The sequence below is a fragment of the Moschus berezovskii genome, chromosome X (assembly GCF_049115385.1).
Source record: "Moschus berezovskii isolate FMDL1 chromosome X, NW_MosBer_1.0, whole genome shotgun sequence".
Classification (NCBI taxonomy): Eukaryota; Metazoa; Chordata; class Mammalia; order Artiodactyla; family Moschidae; genus Moschus; species Moschus berezovskii.
The window spans coordinates 56678929-56695984 of NC_142488.1; the positions used below are offsets into that span (position 1 = coordinate 56678929).

The 17056-nt window shown below is 48.2% G+C and overlaps 1 protein-coding gene across 11 annotated transcripts; it reads right to left on the minus strand.

Annotated features, from left to right (window-relative positions):
* Positions 1-1016: 1016 nt before the first annotated feature.
* On the minus strand, positions 1017-16397 carry USP11 (ubiquitin specific peptidase 11). 11 transcript variants are annotated; one of them, XM_088833938.1, is made up of 21 exons: positions 16191-16397; positions 9308-9417; positions 9003-9133; positions 8545-8662; positions 8259-8404; positions 8074-8135; positions 7861-7960; positions 7318-7491; positions 7073-7231; positions 6459-6683; positions 6233-6316; positions 6020-6114; positions 4990-5196; positions 4242-4333; positions 3805-4065; positions 3659-3729; positions 3212-3324; positions 2107-2256; positions 1888-2003; positions 1625-1713; positions 1017-1546 (listed from the first exon to the last, which is right to left on the minus strand). In XM_088833938.1, exons 1-21 carry the CDS (start codon positions 16346-16348, stop codon positions 1409-1411), a joined length of 2799 nt encoding a protein of 932 aa, XP_088690064.1. In that variant the 5' UTR covers positions 16349-16397; the 3' UTR covers positions 1017-1408. The 11 variants fall into 11 exon arrangements, with proteins under 11 accessions (XP_088690064.1, XP_055293729.1, XP_088690065.1 ...); XM_055437754.2 differs by having other exon boundaries at positions 3820-4065; positions 4281-4333; positions 16191-16396; XM_088833939.1 differs by having other exon boundaries at positions 3820-4065; positions 16191-16396.
* Positions 16398-17056: the final 659 nt, after the last annotated feature.

The following is a 17056-nucleotide window of genomic DNA, read 5'->3' on the forward strand; positions in this document are numbered from 1 at the left end:
TGGGTGATAAGGCTGGGCTGGGTGCCCCTCAGAGGGGGCTTCGCAGGCCCAGTGCAAAGGCTGCAGGCTTGGCAGGGGAATGATCTCTCAGCCGCCCTGATCAGGATTCCCTTCCCTCAGTGTGAAGGGCTGCAGTGCCTGTCTATGTCCAGATACTGTACACTGGTCCACTCCATTCTGCCCGATTGTCCCCACTGGAGCTCTGTTTCTCTGAGGTGAGAGCTGGCACCCACAGGAGGGCTCAGGCAGGGGCTGTGCAGTGCTTAGATGGCATCCTACGCTCACACAATGCTGCACCCATTCTGCAGGAGGTCCTCCATCTCGCTCTTCTGTGGAATGAGGCTGGAGGGACCCTGCCTGGTGGGGAAGCTGCGGTCATGGTGGGAGGCTAAGCATAGGGGCAACACAGACACAGCCCACAACACATCTGTCCTGTCACTGTGGGTGGCTTGGGCCAGATGTACCACCCCCCCACTCAGAGGACACTACTGGTGGCCTGTGAGATGGTCTGGTTAGTATCTTAATATCCAGAACCCAGCCATTTGCCCCACACATGCCTTTCGGTTCCAGGCCACCTTTCCCACAGCGGCTAAGCACAGGTCATGTCCACTACCACTTCCATCCTGGGTCCACAGAGGTCAAATGTCACCTTTGGGGACTACTACCTCCAGTGTAAGTGATGAGGTGCCTGGACCTTTGGACATAACTCAAGCAATTACTTGACCTCTGCATATGTTTCCCCTGAAATTGGCAATGACAATTCCTCCATGAGACTTGTGAGGATTATGAGTCAATATTTGCAAAATGCTTTGGGAAACATTGGGCATGCAGTTGGTGCTGAGAATTGTGTCTGGCGCACAGATGGCGCTTCACAAGCACTTAGAATAGGACCTGGCACACAGATGGTGCTCAACAAGCACTCAAAAGCAGCAGCCATCACACACCTGGCATTCACTATGCACACAGGCACAGTACTGGTGCTTGGTTAAGGATGTGGAAAAAAAAAAACCCCACAATGCCAAGGAACACACTGGCACTTTTATATACACACAGCGCAAGGTACAGGGTCTCAATAAGAAAATACACTCTGTTCAGGTGCACCCCACCCCCACCCCTTGAGAACACCCCAGATTGAGGACAAGAAGGAAGGGGAGAATCATAAATAGAGAATAGAAGGGAAGGTTAATGCTCTAAAGGGCAAACACGGGCAGGGAACACACTGCTGGAAGGAGACACGACCTCTTCTTCCCTAGGAGAGTGCAATGTAGCAGCAAGGAGAACAGTAGCCACAACTAAGCCTGTGATGCCTGGCGTGGGGCACCTAACTCGGGTTAAGAGAATGGGGGTAGAGCTTCAGAAAGGTAGAGAGCTGGGAGATCTTCCTTCCCAGTGGCAGGGCCAGGGCCCCTCAGTTTGCATCCATGAACTCCGATTTGGGTGGGGCACCGCAGGCAGAGGATGCTGGGCGTTTTGACGAGCTGGTCTGGGTTCGCAGACGGCGTGCCACATCCTGGCGTTGGTAGAAGAGGACATAGGCTGCCTTGGACTGTGAGGAGAAGACAGGAGTCAGTGTGGGTTGGAGAAGAAGGTGTCGGGAGAGGGGGGGAAGAAAGATAGGAATCACCTCAATTTGATTCTCTGACACAGGTGAGACGCTGCTGTCATCGAAGTAGTGCCACTGGCCGCTGTCCTTGTTGCAGGCAAATGTCGTGTCTGTAAGAGAGGGCAAGTGGTCCTTACCCACCCTCCTGCCCCTAAGAGGGGTCCACATTGGCTCTCTCACTCCTCCGACACCAATGACCTCACCACTGGTTCAGATATCTACTTACCCACTGGGGCATCCCAACCCCATCACCCCCAACCCTGAGCATGCCCCCGGGTACATACAGTGTCCATCCCGCAGGCCCCCATAATGGTTGGAAACTGCAATCAGATCGTATTTGTACAGCTCCGGTGCTGAGTCGTTCTGCGGCTTGATGACAAACTCAGAGAAGTCCAGGTCCCTGTGGGTGTGGCAAGAGTTAATATCAGGTGCCCCCTTCCCCCAGTCCCTGCCTTCCTCCCCACCCCAATCCTGCCCCCGGCCAGCCTCCCCAGGCCCCAGACCGGATAGGAAACTCCACAAGGGTGTCCAGCTTTTCTCGGGAGAACTTGGTGTAGGAAAAGCGCTTCAGGTGGATGATGAGTGTCTCTGGCAGCATCCACAGGTCCAGCTTCTTGGTGGCCAGCTGGTGATGCTTGCAAGTGGGGCAGTACCTAGTGATGGAGCCCAGGTCAGGACACAGACACTTTCTGAGCTCTTGTTGCCATGCAACTTTCATGGGCCACATCTGGTCCAGAGACGCTACTCCTACTCCTATGTTACTTTAGCATGCTTGTTAAAACCCTGCCACGTACTTATCAATTGCCCAACGTATGCACTTTTGTACTGGCATGTGTTTTTGTCTGGATTCTGGTCTGGCAGACCCTAGTCATCTTTTTGAGCCTGGCTCTGTCCCTCTGGTTTTCTCTCTTCTGTTTTACTCACTCACTCGCCAAGTATTTGCCAACGGCCTACCATTGATATCTTTGGCACTACTTCATATTTGTTCCCTTTTTGCTTCATGGAGATGCTCCTCTTATATTTGAGATTGGCTTTATCTTTTCAGTTCTTTCTGTTTTGCTTATTCTCCAACAACCTAATGAGTGTCTACTGCACAGCCCACATCATTATAACCAATGAAAAGAGACACACAGTGAACTTAAAATGTTTTCACTCTCAAGGGGCTCACTCTAACAAGAAAGACAAAAAACGACGTAAGAGAAGAATCTAAGATGTGACATCAAGGGGTGTTATGGAGCAAGAAAGAAATGCTAGGCTAGGACAAAAACAGCACATGGAAGGAATGGAGGGAGCTGATGGCTGGGGGAGGAGCGGTTTTTAACAGAAGAGTAAGAGAAGGCCTTTCTGATAAGGTGATGATATTTGAAAAGACTTGAGCAAAACGAAGGAGGTCAAGTCCTGTAGATAACTGGAGGAAGGATGATTTTGGGAGAAGGAACAGCTCGGGCAAAGGCTCTGAGGTAGAAACAGGCTTGGAGTGTTGGTGGCCAGAGTGGCAGGAGGCAACTGAATGAGCGGGTGGGGGAAGGTGTATTTAGTGGTAACAGGGGCTGGGCGGAGGTGGTCCTACCTAATAGCACCCCCAGAGGCCCCGTTCTGGTCCCTTACCAGGGGTTTTCCTTCTCCAGGGTCTCAACGGTGGTGAAGAGCTCGATGCATTCCTGCAGGCGCACTGGTGCCTTCTTCAGCACATACCCGACGCAGTCATGCTTCACGTAGCCCTAGGTTGGGGGGAGCGGATGGCCAGGTATGAGGATGAAAAGTGAAAGTCACTCAGTTGTGTTGGATTCTTTGTGACCCCATGGACTGTAGCCTGCCAGGCTCCTCTGTCCATGGAATTCTCCAGGCAAGAATAATGGAGTGAGTAGCCCTTGGGGGATAAAAAGGAATGGGGGTAGAAGATGCATGCTAAGTAGTTAAGTGCATGGACTTTGAAGTTAAGAATCTGAGACCCTGGGTGCTCTGTGATCACGGCTCAGCTGAGGTAGGAGAGGGTGTGTGCGGCGCCAACTGAAAGTGCACCCCCCTCCCTGCCATCCCCGAGATCTCCTTTACCTCAGCCTCCACCTCGTCATAGTAACGCTTCTTCATCTCTGGTTCCCAGTCGATGGCAATGTACGGCTGGGCTAGGGGCGAGGGGAGGTGGTCATGGGCCCTGCTGCCAAGGAAAACCCCCTCCCGCCTCCCCAATCCTGGCTCACAGCTGAAGGAGACACCATGGGTATCCTCGTTGAAGGTTGAGCGGTCACTGGTCCCGTTGGAATTCACTGTATGCAGGGTGAAGAGGTGCTTGCGCCGTGCTCTCTGAGGCCAGTGAGATGGCCCAGGAGAGTTGTCCACAGGGGCCCGACTTCCGCTCATGACTCTGGAGCTGGGCCCAGCCTGCTCCAGCCCAGGGTCTCGGGAGCTGCCCTCAGTCACACGTCCAGGCTTAGGGAGGCTATCCTTATCCTCCAGGTCTGCTAGGATGGGAGGAGGGTGTCAGAGGTGGGAATGTGTGAACCCCAGTGGGCTGAGCAGCAATGCACATCCAGGTGGACCCTGTGTGTGTATCAGACCCACCCCAGACCCACCGCTGACCCACTGACCCTCCCTCTGGCCATGGGAGACCCTCATCCTTGCAGATCCATATACAGACCCTCATCCTTGCGGATCCTCTCTCCTTCCTCTTCCTCACCTTTCTCATCCCCGTCATCCTCATCATCTGAGCTGGGTCTGGTCACGTAGCGTCTGCCAACAGAACAGAGGAGACTCTCAAGGAGGGGGCCCTAAGGCGGGGAGGACAGAGCCCTGAAGTCTACTTTGCTTATGATGGGAAGCCATGGGTCAACTCCCCCACACACAGTTGTGGAGGAGCCAGAAGGTCTCAGGAGATGGTACAGGAACGTGGGAAGAGATGGCCTGACAATGGAGGATCTTGTGGGCCACAGTTAAGGAGTGTGGATCTTAAGTATGATAAGCCACTGTTATACAGATACATGATCAGCTGCACATTTCCATCAGGGAAGGCCTCTGAGGAGCATGCATAAGTGCCACGTGAGGGAGAGGTGAAGCCAGATAATGTACTGCTGTTTGCCTGGGGTGGACTCTGGGTTTTAAGCACAAGAAAAATCGATCAAAACACAAATAACCAAGACTCTCCTAGGAGGACAATTAAGTTCAAGATGACATTATCTGCCATGTTCATTCCTATATCCCCGGCACCTAGGTGAGGTGGTGGCAAAGTCAGAAATTTAGAGGAAGATAAAAACCTACACGTTACTCTCTGGCCATGTTGAGTTTGAACTGTCTTCAGGAGCTGGATGGGAGGTGGTGACCAAGTGGTTAGACACTCCGCTCTGAGTTCTGACCCCGCCTCCCCACCTGACCCGGAAGTGCAGACTCACGAGAGGCGGTACAGCAGGATGTGATACAGGGAGTCCCACGAGAGCCGGTCCCGAGGCACTGACACCAGGAGCGGGTGCCCAAAGAGCATCAGGCCATAATACGAACTGTTATAATCCCGGGATGGGGTGCGCTCCCGCAGGTAGATAGGAAGCACAACATCCTCTCTGGAGTTCTCACCAATAGCAGCCCTGCCGGACACCTCATATCTGTGGGAGATGAACATCAAGTTCCATCTGATAAAGATACCCAAGAGGGATTCAAGGACTCTGTCCCAGTTGCTCCAGCTACTCACCACTCACAGCCTGAAAGTATTTTAAAAAGGGTCCACAGAGTCACCCAGGGTTTTCAATCATTTACACAGCACCTTGTCTATGTGATGTTAGATAAAGTCTTTTGGTGTTATCGAGCACTGAAGGAGTTGACAAAAATTTTTCGTGACACAAGGATCTAAAACATTTTTTTTTTGAAAACTGCTTGGTTACAAAGAACTTTTCTACTCATAAAGCACCTTCTATTTCAGTTACCCAAATGTTTCAAACATTTATTTCTTTTTGGCCATACCACGTGGCATGTGGGACCTTAGTTCCCTGATCAGGGATCGAACCCATGCTCCCTGCAGTGGAAGCACAGAGTCCTAACTGCCAGGGAAGTCCCAAACTTGTACTGAATGCTTTTATGTTCAGAAAGCAGCTTAGCATTCCCTATCTTAAAAATCATGTGGGTTTTGTGGCCTGCAAAGTGAGTAAGGAGTGCAGATCAGCATCTGGTACATATGAGTACTAGTTAAGTGCTGAATAAAATAAACAGGAGCCTCCCTCACATAATAAGGAAAAAAAACACCCAAGGACACCCTGCATAAGGATTTCACCCCACTCACTGACACCTCCTAGCAGCCTGCCCTGCTAAGGCACACGGCCGAAGTCCTGAGCAGGCTGGTGCCCTGTTAATCAGGCTGAGGAAGGGAGAGGGAAGGTGGTTAACAAAGGAGGTTCCTAAGAAACCCCCATCTCCCCTGGTCTTCTTACTCACATGAAGATATCATCTCGGTCTAAGATGCTGCTCAGGGACTCCTCCAGCTGGAAGATCTTGTAGAAGCGGTGACTGAAGACATCAGCCACCATCATCTGGGAATGGGTTACGGAGAGGGGACCAATCAGTCTGCAAGATCTCCCACAGGCCTTTCTGCCTCCCTTGGTCTCCTTGCCCCTGTATCCCACCTTCCTTCTGTCTGCAGAGCCTCACCCTTTCTGGCGAGATGCCAGTGTGTTTGGCCAGAGCCACACACAGATCCGAGATCTTGCCTTTCTTGGGGACCACGAGCCGGTGCTGAGGGAGAAACGGTAGCCACAGAAGAGCAGAAGGATGTGTGGTGAGTTACTGCAGGAAACCCTGAGGTGTGGCTGAGTAATCAAACCAACTCTATGAGTGCAGGTCCCTCATTACACCCCCTTCCTCATTCCCCTCATACCTGCTCTGGCTTGCGGCGGGGGTCCATGGAGACAAAGAAGACCTCCATGACCCTCTTATGGCTCACAGGCAGTGGGACACTGAGGTAGCAGAAGGGGTCGAAGGTCACAGACACATTGCCACAATCAGGGCACACCAGTGTGGACTTGAAGAGGCCATGGAAAGTGTCCACGATCACAGAATCATTCCGCCGTTTGTGGTTCTGCCAGGCTTCCTGAGCAACCTCCTGTTGACAGTGTTGGGCTGGGTAGTGAGGCTTGCCAGGGGCTGGGGAAAACCATGGTTTGCAGGCGGGGTGCACATGGGAGTAAAGGTTAAGGCCACTGGTAAAGTTCAGAGACAGAGTTATAGTGAGGGCCACCTGGAGATGGTGTTGTTCGCTGTCAGGGCTGGGGGTTACTTGGGGAAGGAAACTGGGTGGGAGCTAACTCTCACTGGGTATGGGAGCAGATGAGATGTGCTGAAGACGAGGATGGGATTGAGGTCAGGGAAGATGAGCTTAACCAAAAATGGGAAGTGGTGAGGGTACCCCAGGGAGGTCAGAAAATCCCTGTGGCAGAGGTCCTAGTGGCTTTAACACGGTTCTCATGATGGGGGCCTTTTGGAAGCACCCACCTGATCTGGCCTCCCAGCAGCGTCACACAGCTCCACATATTCCTTCTTCTTGATGCGATTGAGGTCCTCGTGCAGCCCATCCAGGAGGAATGACAGCAGCTCCTGCGAGTCATGCTGCTGGTAGCCCAGAAACTGGGACGCAAAGTGGCCGACCTTGGTCTGAGATGGGCAGGGCGTCAAGCCATGAGGGAGGTGATGGGTGGGGGTTGGGAGGCAGATAGGGGCTAGCCAGGGCTGAGCCATACCTTGAACACCTGGGGTACGATGGAGCGGTGGTGGCCAGACCACGCCTGTTTCACCAGGTCCGCATAGGCCTGTGCAATCTCCCCCTTCATGCCCAGTGGGTTGCAGAAGTTGAGCTCCTCCAGGTATCGGTTTTTGAGGAAGTACTCGGTGAGCTGCGGCACGTTACTGAGGCACTGCAGGAGGCAGGGGTCAGGTGAGTGAAGGGGAGAAAGAGGTAACCAAGGTGGGGATGGATGAAAGGAAGGGGAAGGAGGACGAAGGGGAAAGAAAGGAACGGGCAGAGGAGTAGGGGAGAGGAGAGATCAGCACTTCAGGAGAAAGAAGAATGTGGTGACGAAGGAGAGGAGACTAGGGAAAGCAGGGAGCAAGTGGAGAGGAAAGGCATGGATATTTCAGAAAGAAACATGGGCACATCAAGCCAGACTGTGGGGACCTAGCTTCCAACCTGACACCTTGCCCTGCAGTGCCCCCAACTCTGTCCTCCATTTCCAATTCATGAATCCACCCCCATGTTGCACCAGACCTAGACCTCAGGGTCCAACCTGCAGGGCCGAGTTCATGAAGCACGTGTTGCCCAGATTGGTAAGACCACAGATGCCTGGCTGGCTCTGCAAGTCCTCTTCCTCCTCCAGTGTGCTGCTCCTGAGACAGATAAGAAATTTTTATCAGCTGAGGAATTACCATGCACAGGGAGAATGTGCTCATGGGCTCAGTCTGCCGACTGTGGGACCCCACTGGAAACCCCGAAGGCTCACGTGGCATGTGGCTGCGCACTGGGCCAAGTGCCATCCTTGTTTCGGGTCTCCATGACAACCACCTGGGTTGGAGGAAGAGGAATTAAAAACAAGGAAGGCATTCATGGAGGGCCCACGGGTACTGAGCTCTCACTTCTCTGAATCTTAGTATGGCCTGTGGGCAAACAAGTCCTCCCCACCCTCACCTGCCCAGTCTTGAGAGCGGCGTCAAGCACTGTGACGTGGGTGTTGCACAACCTCTCACAAGAGCCCTCCGCGTCCTTGATCCACAGCCGGGTCTCCTCCTGGGGACTCACCAGAAACTGCTCTCGAGCGGTGTGCAAAACTAGGTCTGTGGAGGGGGATGGTGCACGTTCAAGGTCTTCCTGGCACCCTGAAGGATCCCCCCGCTTCTTGACCTCAGACTCCTTAGGTCACTGAACCATGACTGTTGCCGGGAATGCCAATCCATTCCATGACCCCTGGGCTCACCAACAGAATCTGTCTGGCTGAATTGAGCCGTGTGAGGTGTGTCCATATCACTGTGCTGGACGAGCACCAGTTCTACTGGGTACACTTCAACCTTGTGGATGCTGGGCAGTTCCACAACCTGCAAGGAGGGAGAGGTACACATGCTGGCGTACCGACCGTGTGCACACACTGACACAGGGTGACGACCTCTGCAATCAAAGGAGCATCCACAGAGACAAACACACATGGCACAGACACATGTACGAGTCTGTGTGAGGTGAACACATACAGGCAAGCAAACACAGGGTACACAGCAAGATACCGTCTAATGACCTAAGAAAGGCAGAGCCAAATGTATGGGTACAGCGGACATGAACACACAGGTCTGGACCCGTCCTGGACCTTTAAGGCCTTCTTCCTACGCTTCCCCCCACCAGAAGCCAACCCCCACCCTGCAGCACCCGCGCCACCCACTATACCTTGCGTTCAATGGGAGGCTGGCCATGCTCTAGACCATACCAGTTGACCAGGTAATGCCAAGCAGCCGCTGGGAGCAGCACATAGTCCTCACCTTCCACCAATCCCTTCTTGAGGCGCCAGTTTACCTGGTCTGCAGGAGGGCGGGGGGAGGTGGCAGAGGAACAATCAGGGAAGGAAAGTGATGAGTCAATCTGGCCATCTCACCAGTGACCTAGCACAGAGAAGGGGCTCATGATCATTTGTTGGGACAGAGATGACAAGAAGTCCAGGGCTCAGCTGACATGGGGAGGCAGAAGCCTGGTACCTTCAAAGAGCTCAGCATTGTTGATGCAGCCAGGGAAGGTGCTGGAGTCCTTATCTCCTCCCTGCACGTACACCTCCCACTGCTCGTACCAGTGCTGCCCCACGAGGAACCTGGACCAGACAGGGGTGTTGCACAGTTACCTGGTGGTGTGTGATACCACGTCCCATAGTTATTGGAGTAAGCGTATCCACACGTTACCAAGAGGATAAGTTTCATGAACATCTGAAACTAATACAGAGCTAAAAAATAAAACAACAACCAAAACCAAACTCATACCCATGATGCCAAAAAACATGAGGTTTTATTATATAGAATAAACGATAATTTACTTGTATTAGTACGTGGGGTAACACAATCAAATTAGATTCAAAATAATTGTTATTTGCAGCTAATGTTATGAGACTTCAGCCATTTTTTGAATGCACAATGTTTGTACAGGATACAAAACTCTTCAGATGAGAAATGGATTGTTAAATATGGAAAATCCGCTCAGAAATTTAAAAAATTTCAACTGCTAAAAGAATCACAAAGTTCTCCTTCAAAAACTGCACATTGTGACCTTTAAAATAAATTTATCTTTAGGATTTATTTTGATGTCATAATAAATTTCTAAGTGTATGGTGACTAGCTCACTCTGCATAAAACTGTGAAAAACATGTAACATAAAATTTACCATCTGAACCATCTTTAAGTACAGTTTGACCTGCTTTTAAAGGAGACACTTTTATGCGCACTACTAGGATAAACATTTAGGACTGCTGAAATCTGCCTGTAGAATGCCATGAGAAATTCTCAAGTCTGCAGAACACCTGATAGAAAGTGCTAAATAAACATTCAGTTCAGTTCAGTTCAGTCGCTCAGTCGTGTCCGACTCTTTGTGACCCCATGAATCACAGCACACCAGGCCTCCCTGTCCATCACCAACTCCCGGAGTTCACTCAAACTCATGTCCATCGAGTCGGTGATGCCATCCAGGCATCCACTGATCTCCAGCAGCATACTGGGCACCTACCGACCTGGGGAATTACTCATTCAGTATCCTATCATTTTGCCTTTTGATACTGTTCATGGCATTCTCAAGGCCGTTATCATTCCAATCCTAGGGCTTAGACAAACAAGTTCATGTACACATAATCCTCATGCCTGCCCCCCTCCCCCCACCCCGGCGCTCTGTAACAGAAACCTGCTCTGCAACAGACTTTTTTTTTTTGGGGGGGGGCATGCCCCACAGCATGATCTTAGTTCCCCATCCAGGGATCAAATCATGCCCCCCTGCAGTGGAAGCTGACAGTCTTAACCACCAGGTTGCCAGAGAAGTTCCTGCTATGCAATTTTTGATACACAGAAGGCTATCCAAAGTATTTAACAGCCTCAAATAAAAACTTTTTTAAAAGTTACAAAATGGATGAAAAATATGTAACAGTTTTCTAGCTATTTAACTCTATACATTGGATTCTTCAAAATGGCACTTTTCTTTGTTAACCTGGAATGTCGCCCAGAATATGCAAACGTTTCTGTAGGCTGTTTTATTTATTTGGGGGGTTTGCAGTGACCCCCACAGATCCCGCACTTCATTCAGGCCGAGGACACACACACACCCTCCCCACCCCGGTGGTTCATGCCACAGACACTCATCTATAAGATTCTATCACGGACCTTACCCTCTACCACTTGCACCTTCAAGGTTTTAACTGCCTCCATGGATGGTCTATGACGTGAATTTACTCAGTAAAGCTAGTTTCTTATTAATGGGAACTGTGACACAAAAGGAGGCACAGCTTAACAGGTTTTTCTAAAGCAGATTTTAAAGGAAAATTAACATTAAAATAACTTTTTAGAGTGGTAAACAAAACCTCCACACCTGCCTACAACATGAATTTCTGAAGCCTTCATAGAAGACTGAAGCTTTACATAAATTTTCACAAAATGTTACTACCATGCTTTTTTCAATTCAAAGACACTTTGAATTTTTTTTTAACATTTCTGAATTGGGATGGCTCATAGCCTGTCAGCTCAGGTGACAGTCATGACATATAGTTGTCACTGTCTAATGGAAAAGCACACACATCATTACATTTACTCCTACATGCTCTTTTTTTTTTTTGGTTGCTACTGTAAATGTATCTCTAAAATTTTAACTTTCTAATTTCTTATTGCTAATATACAGAAATAAAACGGATCTTGTTAAAGTCACTTATGTTTCTGTTTCCTCCAATTTGTTAAAGTGATATGAAACTTGTACTTATGGAAAGAAGTTACTAAACAATATTGTCTGTCCTCTAGATTTCTTGTGTCTGGAGAAAATATATTTTGGTTAATCATTACATTACTAGGTATAATAATTATGGAGAAACAGAAATATGTATATAAGCTATGATTTCCTACTCATTTTATTAAAAGGTTGTTAGCTTATTCAGATATAAATGTACTATTACACTGTTCTAAATTACTTATATATCTATATAAGCCTAAATACATAAATAAAAATGGATATAAATAAGTCCTTTCTGTAAATTGTTACATGAATAATGTACCAAAGGAGGAAAATTAGAATTGGGGTTTTTTTCTAGAAAATGACTACGTTAACTTATACCCAGACTGGAAGCTCCTTTTTTGTCACCAAATTACTGTTAACTCTTGGTGCCTTTTGACCTCTCTTAGCTCACTTTTTAAAAAGAATTCTTGCTTTTAAGAAAAGTTAAGCTCCTAATAATCATTGCTATTTAGCACTGTATGTTTTACAAGGTTGACTATAAATTTCTTGTCTTCACTTCGATTTATATCTTGTTTTAAAAAAACAACAACTATTCTTGGGATTCCCTTGCTGGTTGGTGGTTGAGACCTGCCTTACCATGCAGGGGATGGGGATTCTATCCCTGTAAGATCCCACATGCCGCAGGGCTACTGAGTACACACGCTGCAACTAAGACCTGATGCAGCCAAAAATACAGAAATAAATATAAAACAACGAACTATTCTTGCTTTGTCTTTCCCAAATTCAGGCCAAAGTAAGAATAGTAACATTGTTCAAATGTTCTTTTCTGCCTAAACTATCTCTGGGAGATACCACAAAGATCTACTCCTTAACCCTACAAAAGGAATGCATTAGGTTTACCTAAAATTCCCCCAATTTTAATTAACTTAAATATTTTAGAAAAGCTCTTTCATTTTTCAAACTTTTTTAAGTTTTAAAAAATGACAAACCAAAAAGAAAGTTTATCTTCCTAGGTTAGTTATGGTTAATTATATATAATTAGATATACTAATATAAAAACCTTTCAATAACTGCATACTTTTGAAGCTAAACAGCATACTTGTGTTCAAGCAACAAAGACTACTACAATAACTTTCTACCAAAAGATCCCCCCCTCTATAACTCTAGACTCACAACCCCCTTTCCCATTTTGGTTCATAAGTAATCTGAGCAGATACTAGGGGTGCTGACTCAATTACAGGGGGATTGTTGGAGGCTTATTATTTATTTCACTCTTTCATTAGATTACACAGGATAAATACGCCTTGGCCACTGGCTAGTCTCTTAAGTTCCGGTGAGAAAATTGTTTTCCCTTCACACATCACAATAGATTCTGCAACACTGCACCCAGGCACCCACCTCCCTTGATCTGAACAAAGACAGGGTCATGCTTATTTACCTCTTGTTAGGAAACTATCTACACCCTACAAACAACCAGAGGCTCCTTCAGCTACCCCAGATTTAACTTCAGATGGTTCACCTAAGAAAATTTGCCAAGGAGGCTATACTATCATTGATTTGAATTTTCTCTTAAAATTTAAGCCTCTCCCGGAAATTAATCAGTTTAGATAGCCAAATAAATGCCCTCACCCAGATCTGCTAGTTGACAAAAGCTGCTGCTGCTGCTAAGTCGCTTCAGTCGTGTCCGACTCTATGCGACCCCACAGACAGCAGCCCACCAGGCTCCCCCGTCCCTGGGATTCTCCAGGCAAGAACACTGGAATGGGTTGCCATTTCCTTCTCCAATGCATGAAAGTGAAGTCGCTCAGTCGTGTCTGACTCTTAGCGACCCCATGGACTGCAGCCTACCAGGCTCTTCTGTCCATGGGATTTTCCAGGCAAGAGTACTGGAGTGGGGTGCCATTGCCTTCTCCTTGACAAAAGCTAGAAAGTACAAATATTAGCATGTATATTTAGGTATATGATTTGGGGTAGGTCCGAGACTTTGAAATGCTTTAAGAACACAAAATTCCTGATCACTCCAGTGACCCCCTATAAAACAGACAATTAAACTGGCTTCAACGCTTAACCAACATTGATGGGATAATTTTTTTATTGACACATCATAATTTTATTATTCATATAACATAAAATTAACCATTTAAAAGTGAACGATTTAGTGGCATTTAGTACATTCAGTGTTGTGCAACCACAACCTCTATCTACTTCCAAAACATTTTCAACACACCAACAGGAAACCTGGTATGGGTGGGATACTTTTAAAGGTTATTGTCACAAGGCTGTAAAGGTAAGATGGGGCAGGAACCAAAGCCTGCAAGCCCTTCTGAACACCTCCAAATGGGCTACAGCAATATTTGTTATTGTTGTTTACTCTAAAGATGGACTGAGGCTTTACCTTGCTGGAGAGCTATAGTGCAATAGTAAAATAAACTGCTTGGTTTCATATTTCCGATTTGGGGAATCTCAACTTGTCTCTCCAGTAACAGGAATATGTATTTCGCTAGTACTGTGATTAAAGAACTCTAAAAGGAGCAAACCTCACTCCTATCCTAAAGGCTTTCAGGTGAGAGCTTGCTTGCGGCGATGGAGGAACGCCAAGAGTCCAATATAGCCAGATGGAGAAAATGAGGGGGGAGGGTAATCTGAAGAGAGATGGGAGAAACGATCAGAGCCAGACACCAGCCTGGAAACTGTAAAGCTCTGCAAGTCACTGTAAGAATTTCAGCATTTACACTGCATTAAACAGTAAGACTGTTCAAACGTTCTGAGGAAAGGATGGACATAAAATTATTTTTTAAAAGAATCAGTGTATAGAAACAGGAAAATAGTACTAGTACAGTGGAGAAACCCAGCAAATACCTTCACCAAGTGATCAAGGTTAACATCACCAATGACGTCCTGTAGATACTGAGTACCCACCTGATATGATGCAAAGGGCACTCGACACGCAGCCAGTCTGATTTCACACATATCCTCCCATAAAATGAAAGCTTAGACCACAAATACTATTTAGGGATGCATACAATGGTGGGAAACTGATAACGAAATTAAAAATTCAGGGTAATAATTTCCTGTGGCAGGGAGGGGAATTTTCATCTGGGAGCGGCACAGAATTTAAGGTAACGGTTTGAATCTTAACCTAGGTGGTTAATTCACAAATTCTGTATTATTCTTTAAAATTTTAACTTAGAAATAGACTCAGAAAAGTCATAAAAATAATACAAAGAATTTCTGGGTGCCCTTCATTCAAGATTCTCCAAATTTAAATTTTTACTCACTTACTCGGTCATTATTTCTTTAAATACGTCTTTATATATGCTACTCTTTCAACCATTTCAGAGTAAGCTTGCTTACACAATGGTTCTCTAACCTGAAATATTTCTGTTCTTTAACCCTAAATGAATTTCCTAAAAACAAAGATATTATCTTTCACAATCACAATACAATGATCAAAACCAAGAAATTAGCAGTACTAACATCTAGTCTACAGACTTTGCTAAACATTTTATCAATTTCCCCATTCATACCTTTTACAGTAAAAGAGAGAAAATGCACCTTTTGAGGTGAACAAAAAGATTTTTAAATAATTAATTTTTTCTGCTCCGGGATCCAATCTAGGATCACACATTGCATTTAGTTATACATTCGTTAAATCCCGTTAATTTCTTCAATTTGGAACAGTTCTTCCCGACCTTGAAATTTTTGAAGAGTACAGATAGTTTATTTTTATAAAATGTCTATCAACCTGGCCTACGTAAACGTTTCATATAATCTTTGCGGGTCTTACGTATTTCTCAACTTAAAAAACGAGATGCAACTCGGCGAGAAATAAAATGAACCCAGGAACAGTACATTTCGAGCAGCGGTTAGCAAAGAAGTCAATTAAGTCGATTTATCAAGATACGCATTGATATTTTAAAAACAGCTGTTTTTTCTTGATTACAAAACAAATAACTACTAAAACAGAACACAAACATAACATCGAAGGCCCCTCCCGTGCCAATCACCTGCACTTTCTCCAGTCCTGGGAAGATGAGCTTGGCCAGCGGCAAAAACCTCGCCGCTTCACAAGCTTTGCTCGTTCGCAGGCGCCATTTTCTGCTTCACGGGCACCACCTCCCCTCTGCAGTCTCTCCACAGCCTCAGGACACGCCCCTCGGCCTCGTCACAAGCCTCGTTCCCAGGCTCCAGCTCTCTTCACCAAGCAGGGTCTGACTCCCTCCCTCTTACCCCGGCTCCGCCTTCGGCTCCCAATCCGCTCCTCGGCCTGACGTTACCCGTACTGACTTCGTTCTCAGGCGCAGCGCAGCAGTCACGGCCCGCCCCCAAAGGCTTCGTAACGCCCCGCAGACCACGCTCCCCAGCTCGGTGGCTGAGATCCCCTCCTTCCCAAGTTCCAAGGTCCACCTCTCTGGCCTGGCCCCGCCGCCGCGGCCTTCCCTTCTCCTGACCCGCCCCCTGCCTCTCTGCGCCAAATCGCACCGCGCTTAACAGGCTGCGCCGTGCCACAGGCCCCACCTCTTTCCCAGACTAGGCACTTCCCCGCCCCTCTCGTTCCCAGTCCCGTAGGCCATTCCTCCTCCCCAGGGCGGTTCTCACAGGGACCTCCGCCGCCTCGTCCCCCTACCGTCCCCCCAAGCCGAGGCTCCACTTTCAGCTCTGCCTTACCAGCTTTCGCCGACCTGCAACGGACGCCCTCGCCCATTCTCGTCATTCTCGATCTGGCGCCGCTGGCTCTCCAGGCCCGGCACCGCTTCGCGCTGTGGCTCTCGGTCATCGACCGCGGTCGCAGCCTTATCCGCGGGACTCGGTGCGACCGCCGCCATAGCCGTTTGCCCTCCTCTAGCGGCCACCGCAGCCCCTCAACTGCCACTTCCGGATTTTGGTCCCGGAAACGGAAGCAGAGCCCCCCATACAGCCAGGGGGCTGCTGCCATCTTGAAAAGGGACCCCCGCGCTCGGACTCGTCGAAGGGCTGGGCAGGCATAGGCCCTAGGGCGGTGATTTCCGCCACCAGTAGGCGGGGAAAATCCTCCAGTTGGGAACTAAGGACCAAGCTGTCTTGTGGGATTCTAACGCCATGTTGTCAGGACAAACGATTGTGTGGAAGGTAGAGATAGTGGTCCCTGAGGTGGAAGAGGACATGTTGGGGCGTGCTCAGGGGAAGCTTCCAGGACCTTTCGGTCCCATGCTCTGCTGAGGACCGCGGGCCTGTATTCTGGGAGCGGCATTTTTGCAAGCCTGACCGGGATGCCCTTCCTTCATTGCACTACCCTTCTCCATCAGAAACTAATGCAAAAGGGGGCATCACTTTCAGGGTGCTACCCAGGCCTGCGGGCCTCTTCTTTGCGTGAACTAGATTTATCCTCTTGACAAACGTGTTGAAGGCAAGTCAGCCCCAGGCCAGGTATATTTATTGGAGTTAAAGCACTGATAATAATAGTTGGCCCTGTTTAGATGTTTTATTGCACATAAATAGTAGTCTTAGGCAGCAGGTTGCCTATGGGAAACAATGGGGATGCTGAGGACTAGAAA